Here is an 8,270-nt window from a genome sequence, read left to right as displayed (position 1 = left end):
GAAAACGCATCGTTGGCATACAAAGCTGCGGCCAGTATTGCTTGTTGATTCGCTCTGGCCAACGAAGTCCGCCGTGGTTCTTACGCCTGAGCCAGCAAGATCGGCTTTTTTTCTCGAAACGAAGAAACACGGGCTGGATGCACTTGACACCCAAAACACGGCAAGGAGGTGCAACACATAAGGGCGACATTGGCTGCTGCAGTGGCCGACGCTGACAATTTCGTGAAGTCATTTTCCGTCATTCTATAATGTCACAGGAAGACTTGCGCATACTATCCGGCGTGCTCCGCGGAATGTCGCCGCAAGCTGTGCTTTCTCTGGGCGAAACGGGACTCTGGTGGCTACCGGACTTAAAGGGCATAACGCACTGGCAGGCCATTGTGTCGATACTAAGCGCCGTCGAATCGCTTAACTCTCGCGACGTGCGCGTCTTTTGCATAGCCTGGTTTTACTGCTGCCTCGCGGACCGACGTCAGCTCACCCCGTGGAAGGAATTTCGCGTCGCAGCGATGGCTACCGCACCGACCAGCCCATTGACCCTTCACGAACGCTTGGCGTCGGCTTTACGACAACCTGGCGGCCACTCGGTGTGCGCTATGATCGAGAGTTCTGGCATCAAGTACGCCTGCGTCATGACTGCCGATCCAGGACGCGAGACAGCAGAGCACGACATGATTTGCTTTTGGTTTACCCCTTCACTACCATACTTCTACGTTTACCCTGCCAGCCCTAAGTCAAAGTTTATTGCCACTCTTCACCACCTGCTGCGAGGGAATCCCGCCCAACAACCCGGAGACTACTTAGGTGAACTCCGCTTCGCATTTTCCGGTGTCCCTGGGCTCTTGGGTGACGTCGCTGCGAGCCGTAACATCAATGCTTGGGACGACCCTGGAATCGCTTCGATGATCCCTTTCCAGACAGACAGAAGCGTGGAACGGCGCCAGCTTGCACGTGAAGGTAAACGTTCGCGCTTTTTTTCATTCATCTGAAATTCAAACATGCTGTAAAGCGTTTCGGACTGTCTTCAGCTAAGCTTGGTCGGTGTAAGTTCACTGGCCGCACACATTATCTGTTCTGGCCATTCTACATGTGCTGTCATGAATCGAGTAGGCCGGAGTTGTCGCACAAGGAAACGTAGCTGACGCGAACGTTTCGGAGAGGGAACCTGCATTCGTCAGGCTGACTAAGACAATTCCTCTCTGTAAAACCTTGGCTTCAAATGTTCGATGTACTCTCGTTGACGCCGCACAGAATAGCCGTTTTATCACTCAGTATCTTATTATATATGTCCCCGAAAGGAAAAAAAAAAAACAAGCTATTTACTCCAAGTAACCCAGTGAATTCGCGGTCCTTTCATATCTGCCGGGATCTAATCACACGTCCTGGCCAGTTGTCGGTTCCTTTAGGCGTTTGCATCAGCCTGCTATGCATGTTTATAAACGTTCAGAATGCCCCTCGAGCTTCCGCAGAATTGGATGGTAACCTTCGCTTGACCTTTTCCACGGATTTTTGCTAAGATACCCTTATGGGGAAGTATAGTCGTTTGTAAATCTTTCTGCTTTACGTATGTTACGAATACAACCTTTGTTATAATGCTCCAAAGTTCAGATTGGTACGCCAAAATGCCGGCGTTCTTTCCCGTAATCTGCTTAAGTGAAAAACACTATCATTGAGAAGGTCTCTCAGTACAATTTTTTTACAGCAGATAGCAACTTTTAATGATATTCCCTGAGATGATTGCCTGGTTTATCGCTTGGCTTGCTACTCCAGGTGTCTGGCGATAAGCATTATACATATTCAGTGATCACATATACACACAAGTAATACGTACAGTCACAAACACACCTATATACTCATAAGTGTCATTCATAAAGTTTCGTTGAAGCAACTAGTTTTTGAAAACACGGACAGCGTTTTTGTGTTGCGCATCGCACAAACGGTGCTTTCGGGCCGAGAAGGGGCGTCGTTCCAAGCTCAATCCGCGTTGCAAATGAAGCGCTGCCTTCAGATTCTGTCATTATGCGTCGTAGCGAGAACAGGGCGTGTTTTAAATGTTCCCGATTGTTATATGCGGTGCACGTGAAGAGGAGATCATTGTGGACTATTTATATTTAACAGAGCCTACCCGGACGCCGCCATCTTCTGTCGCCTCCAGTCCCAGTGGCGTCAACGTTGTGAAAGTTATCACGGAACAAATGACTGAAGAGATTCGTCGTCTAGGTAATTATATTGTTATTACCCGCGTTCTCACATGTAGAGAAAACTATGCTTGAACTTCAACTTACTTCTTGGGCAAGTCGGTGGGACATACATACAAACTGTGGGGCGCACTTGGTAATGGTGCCCCTCAAAGATAAGCAAAGGCGTTCATGGCGTCTTGTTTTTAAGCGAAGTTTTTAACTCTCAAATTTCTGCATTGTAGACGAAAACCCCGGGGCTTGCGAGCGTACATTAATATGGCCATCGAAGGTGCGCCGGTCACATAGGTATTTACGTGCCGTTTTCCAGTAAGTGATGCTCTCTCGATTGCGGGCTTGTCGGCGATTAGCCGTGTCTGATAAGACATTTTGATCTTCTATTGACTTCACTCGTCATATTCCGTTGCCACATTTCATAGCTGCCTTTCATTGTTCAATTTCACTGTTTCACACATGACCCTCGTTGTGTGCTGTAGCAAATGAAGTGTTGTGCCGCTAAGCATGTGGATGAAGGTCCCATTCCCGGCATTAGAATCAGAATCAAATTTTATTGTAATTAGTAAAAAGATTACATAGTGATAATATACAGAAGGAGGTCCCGAAGTCAAAGACTGCAATGGGACCTTCTTTTCAAAATAAATAAGAAACACAGGTTATGTCATAACAAACACATGCATTACAAAAGGTGTAAATAGAAATGATCGGCATTCAAGTACAACAAAACTAGACTGTGCTAGAAAAAATAAGAACACACAAAGTAACAAGAACGAGGTCATCAAATCAGAAAAATCACAGCATATCCATGGGGTGAAGGATGATGAGTGGGGCGAAGCTCCGGAGAGAATCATCGGTAAACCGTGAAACTCTTCCGCGAAATTCACCCAGTACATCACATAAAAAGTGTGAACCACCGTGTATATATTAAACATCAGACTTTTATTGTACTGTTGGGTTACGTGGTCCCTTCATTATCCCCGCTTTGTGATCGGTGAAATGCAGAAAAAGTGTTCGCTCCCGAGCGAAAGAGAAAGAGCCAAGAGCGAGCGCCTTGTCTGCCTCCATCCGGCGACGAGCGAAAGAGAAAGAGCCAAGAGCGAGCGCCTTGTCTGCCTCCATCCGGCAACTCCGAGCGAAAGAAAAAGCGCGCCAAGAGCGAGCGCCTTGCCTGCCTCCATCCGGCGACTCCGAGCGAAAGAGAAAGAACGATAAGAGCGAGCGCCTTGCCTGCCTCCATCCGGCGACTCCGAGCGAAAGAGAAAGAACGATAAGAGCGAGCGCCTTGTCTGCCTCCATCCGGCGACTCCGAGCGAAAGAGAAGGCGCGCGAAGAGCGAGAGCGCCTTTTACGATCGCAGGCATCCAATCATGCGCCATTCGCATTATACAAGCGCCATCTGTCATCTCTCAACACCAACTCTAAGAAATACATGAAGCGCCATCTAGTGAACAATTCATTAAACTGGAGCTGGCTACATACTACTACTACTACAGAGGAGGGAACGACCCATACCCTAAGGAGCTTCGCCCCTAAAGGGGTATTCAGACGGGGGAGAAATGCTCGGGGGCTAAAGGCGGAGCCTAGTGACGTCAGCTCGCGAGGAGAAGTCTCCACAAATGCCCCCCACTCACACGGACGAGGCAAACGGAGGGGGAGACCAGTATTACTAGACTGCTCTGGTGACTTGCACCACCCGTTTGACGAGCTGCTGACGACGAGCTGCAGACGACCATCCAGGTGCAGACTGGACACCCACTGCCGCTCTCTGCAGGAGCAAGTGCAACAATGTGGCCAAACAAGAGCCCGAAATTCCGCCATATCCCCCACCGCCGGGGGATTGTTTGTCCTTTCGGGGAAAACGTCCCCGTCTCCTCCGAGGAGGCGCGGGGGGGGGGTCACGCCCACTCGCTAATCCGTGACGTCGCGGTCATGTGATCCGAAATCCCCCCGTCTCCCCCGAGCATTTCTCCCCCGTCTGAATACCCCTTAATACACAAAAATCACGCCATCTCCCGCTAAAGGGGACCATGAGGCGATACGAAGCAGCGTTTCGGCATGTCGAGCCCGCGTTTCAGAGGGGGAGTGGACAGGCGAAGTGGAGAGGAGGTGCGTGGAGAGGGCTTGCGCATGCGCAGTAAGGTTGGTCATGCCACACACCACCGGTTTGAACTCCGCCATAAGATGCTTCGCATCTAATAAGTAAGATTATGGGCATACCTATACATCAGAGACTGAGAGAATATAATCTTTTAATTGCTTTTTAAACTGATGAATTTTGAGTTTTTTATTTCGATGTGTATGGTGTTCCAAACAGCGATGGATGAAAAAAGGACGCTCTGCTTGGCATAATTAGTATGTATTTTGGGTAAAGCAAGGTTGTTATTGCGTGCAAACCTTGTAGTATTATTGCTGGATAAGAATGGGGGAAGGAAGGAACGAGTGAGGACGAAGCATTGCGTAATGCGATAGAAAGAAAAAATCACACCATCTCCCGCTAAAGGGGACCATGAGGCGATGCGAAGCAGTGTTTCGGCATGTAGAGCCAGCGTTTCAGAAGGGGAATGGTAAGGGGGAAAGGGAAGAGGGGAAGTGGAGAGGGGAGGGGAGAAGTGAAGAGAGGAAGGAGAAAGGGAAGGAGATGTGGAGAAGGTCTGCGCATGCGCAGTAAGGGTGGTCACGCCGCACACCACCACCACCACCACCGGATTGAACTCCGCTGTAAGATGCTTCACATCTAAAAAGTAAAACGTTAGGCATACACACGGCAACCTTCGCTTGCCCCCTTTGTCGAGATAACGGAAGGGCACGTGACCTTTTTTTTTTTCTTTCCTAATGTGTGACAAATAACGATGTGGTGTATGGTTTTACGTCCCGAAACCACGATATGATTATGATGAGACGGCGTATTGGAGGGCTCAGGAAATTTCGACCCTTAGAGACACGAGAGAGAAAAACGATTTTTCTCACATTAGTAAATCACTTTTTGACAATTCCAAAATCACCACGCTTGCCGCCAAATGGCTCTTGGTATAAATAACAACACGCGCAAAAAGACAATGCGGGTGGCTACGCCACCTTCAAATTCACGCACCATACGTCGTAACGTCATAGGTTCAGACGGCACCTACTAGGTCCTACGCAGCTGTTAATCTGTAAAAATGAATTACAGCATCCTCTGAGGGAGCCATCTACTTAACACATCAATTTTGAGCAAATTTCGTGGAGCGAATGTCCGCAAAATGCGAAAAACATGTTTGAAATCCCTGACGTCATGCATGGACATATCGCCGCAAAATTTAAAAAGAAGATTTTAACTTTGTTTTTCTCATCAATTATTAAAACTATGATCAAGTTCACGACATTAGTGTTTTCAGAGAACAATTTATTATATTAAACCGAGTATTGTTTCATTTTAAAGGAACACTAAACAGAAAACCGAGTTTACTCGTATTAGTAAATCACTCAAAATTCCGAAATCGCCACTCACCGCGACAAGATGCTTGGTGAGCGCGAAAACTCACAAAAAAAAATGTGGGTGGCGACGGCACCTTGAAGTTCCCGCACCCACCAATCGTCATGACGTCACGGATTTTGACTGCGTCTGATAGCACCTACGTCGTTCCTAATCGGTAAAAATTAACCGCATTGTCATCTGAGGGGGCCAGATACCTAAAATACCAAGTTTCAAGAAATTTGGTTGGGCCAATGTCGTTGAAATACGAAAAAAGAAAACACAAAACGGCAAGTTGGTCTAGTTGGTGCTTGTTCATTCTTGAAGAACAGCGCACAAAAAGACGATTTTTTTTACACGTTTTTTTTGCGCGCTGTTTTTCTTCAAAAACGAAAACTACACTTTCGGCGTCAAATTTTAGAATTAGACTTTAAACTTGATTTTCTCATCTATTAAAGCTAGGATTGTGAATTTCACGACATTAGAGCTTCCAGAATAAAATTTATCGCTCTAAACCGATTCATTTTTTCACTTGAGTGTCCTTTGAATGTTCAGCCATATCAAAGCACGCGAGCATGCATCTACCATTTTTTCTCCATCGAAATGCAGCCGCCGCGGCCGGGAATCAATCTAACCACCTTCGTGATTGATCACTCAAGTGGCCTTCAAACAATATTTTGGTGACCACTATCGATTGTGTAGAATTTGTTTTATTACAGCTTTGTTCGTGGTAGTTGGCAAGCCTTTTACGCAATTCGAGCTGCGTTGTCCTTTTTGACAAATTCTTAAGAGCTTGCGTGCGCACTCTAGAAAATCAGTGAAATACAAAACGTGTTACCTTCGGCATTTTTATGGAAAACGAAATATACATCCTTAATGAGAACCAACAGACAGTCAAGCCGAAGAAAGTGTAGGGGACACTATTTGTAGTAATTATGCTATAAATATGAAGAAATTAAAGGGGCCCTGCAACACTTTTTCAGCATGGTCAGAAAACTGCCGATCGGTAGTCGAGGCTCCGGACAACACGCGAGCCAAGCATTATAGCGCTGCACACGGCCTTGAATTCACAATTAATTTTTAAATTCAGCTAAAAATCGTTCACTCTGCTTTCTACAAATGATGCCATATACCCAAATGACCGCGCCATAAAACAAAATTCTTGCGGTCATCGATTCGGGAGGCAATAAACTGCTTTAGTGAAGCCATTCGATCGTTACTTGGAAAAGTGTTCCAGAAGTGGACCAAAAGGCAGCTTGCCGCCAGCAGGGACCGAACATGCAAGCTTCGAATAACGCGTCTGACGCTCTACCAAGTGAGCTACGGGGCCGATCGTCCTGACGTCCACTTTATCGTTAATATATGTGCATTTAAACCTGAGTATTAGTCGGCGCCTCTCGTAACTGCGACGGCGACTCTGTGACACTTTTGTTTTGCCTGCTGGTGTCCTCTAGCACGTGACTTTCTTACGAGCTAACACTTGACCAATAATCCCTCGCATGCAACCTGAAGGAATCATGTCTGCCAGAGGACGACCCTCGCTATGAATGAAGGAAAGAAGGAAAATTTGAGCGCATCGTTTTTCCTTGTTACACGGAACCTTAATGAGAATAAACATACTTGATTGCTTGTTGGTTGACATTAAAGTTGGGTCTAACAAAGCAAAACTAGCTTTTATGTGCCGTCCTTCGAAATATACATAAGACTTTTGCTTGAAATGTAGGATTTTAATAGTTTCGTAACCTGTCGTTCCTATCGTCTCTTCCAGAAAATCGATGGTTCCAGCGGCTGCCGATGGGAAGGGCAGCCGAATCCAGTGTACTGGTGGAGGGTTCCAGCAGTGGCCGTTTACACTCTCAACACGGACTAGCTGCGTCCTTCGTCGATGCTGCTCAAGCCAGTGCTCCGACAAGCTCGAGCCGCGCATTTCCGAGAAATGCCCAAGCGGGACTCCGTGGCAAACCCTACGCAACCTAAACTCGGGATTACGGACTTCCGGCGAGACGCACGACCTGCACGATTCTGGACGCAAACCAGCAGTCTTGCCGCCACTTACTAAGTGACTCGGTGATGAGCGGACTGTACGCGCGACGTGGCGCCATGAAGAGCAGCTAAAACGAGTGCCTTTGTTGAAAAATCTTAGAAGTGCCGTTTAGTATTCGGTGATTGAAACGCGATACTCGGAGTGCGTGGCTACTGTGTTCTAGAAGGTATTCTACAGTGTTCTACAGGCTACAGTGTTCTAGAAAGTATTCTAGTTCAATGAAGCGTCGCTTCTGGTGGTGAGGGCGAGGGCGTTCCATTTCGTAGCTGCTGCGCGCTGGTTGCGAAGCTAGTTTCCCTCATCCGCAAGCTTTTATTAAATATGCAGTGTGATACTGGGTTATATGCAGTATGTTGTTGTGATATTTTTTCGTGAATTCTCTGTGAATTACAGTAATATTTCACTTTTTTTTTCATCTTTTTTGTTGTGTTTTTCATCTGAACACTTTCCATTTTCTTGTATGCTTCGTGCAAATGTGAACTTCTGGAAGGAATATTTTAGACGTCAGTTTCAGGCTGCAACAGAAGTGCCTGCCAATTCTCGAGACCTTCAGTTCTTGGACTGCTTATTTCGTCGGATG

General features: G+C 46.8%; 1 protein-coding gene across 1 annotated transcript; it reads left to right on the top strand.

Annotated features, from left to right (window-relative positions):
- Positions 1-301: 301 nt before the first annotated feature.
- On the top strand, positions 302-7,623 carry LOC119402711 (uncharacterized). The gene is made up of 3 exons (XM_037669810.2): positions 302-957; positions 2,119-2,220; positions 7,415-7,623. The coding sequence occupies exons 1-3, from the start codon at positions 510-512 to the stop codon at positions 7,621-7,623; spliced, it is 759 nt and encodes a 252-aa protein (XP_037525738.2). The 5' UTR covers positions 302-509.
- The last annotated feature ends 647 nt before the right edge of the window (positions 7,624-8,270 follow it).

The sequence above is a fragment of the Rhipicephalus sanguineus genome, chromosome 8, assembly GCF_013339695.2.
Source record: "Rhipicephalus sanguineus isolate Rsan-2018 chromosome 8, BIME_Rsan_1.4, whole genome shotgun sequence".
Lineage (NCBI taxonomy): Eukaryota > Metazoa > Arthropoda > Arachnida > Ixodida > Ixodidae > Rhipicephalus > Rhipicephalus sanguineus.
The sequence above is the reverse complement of the archived record's forward strand: the minus strand, read 5'-3'. Positions and strand labels throughout refer to the sequence as shown.

Coding starts and splice junctions, on each gene's coding strand:
- LOC119402711 (XM_037669810.2), top strand. CDS start 510: ATGGCTACCGCACCGACCAGCCCATTGACCCTTCACGAACGCTTGGCG. Junction 958..2,118: donor GCGCCAGCTTGCACGTGAAG/GTAAACGTTCGC, acceptor TATATTTAACAG/AGCCTACCCGGACGCCGCCA. Junction 2,221..7,414: donor TGAAGAGATTCGTCGTCTAG/GTAATTATATTG, acceptor CGTCTCTTCCAG/AAAATCGATGGTTCCAGCGG.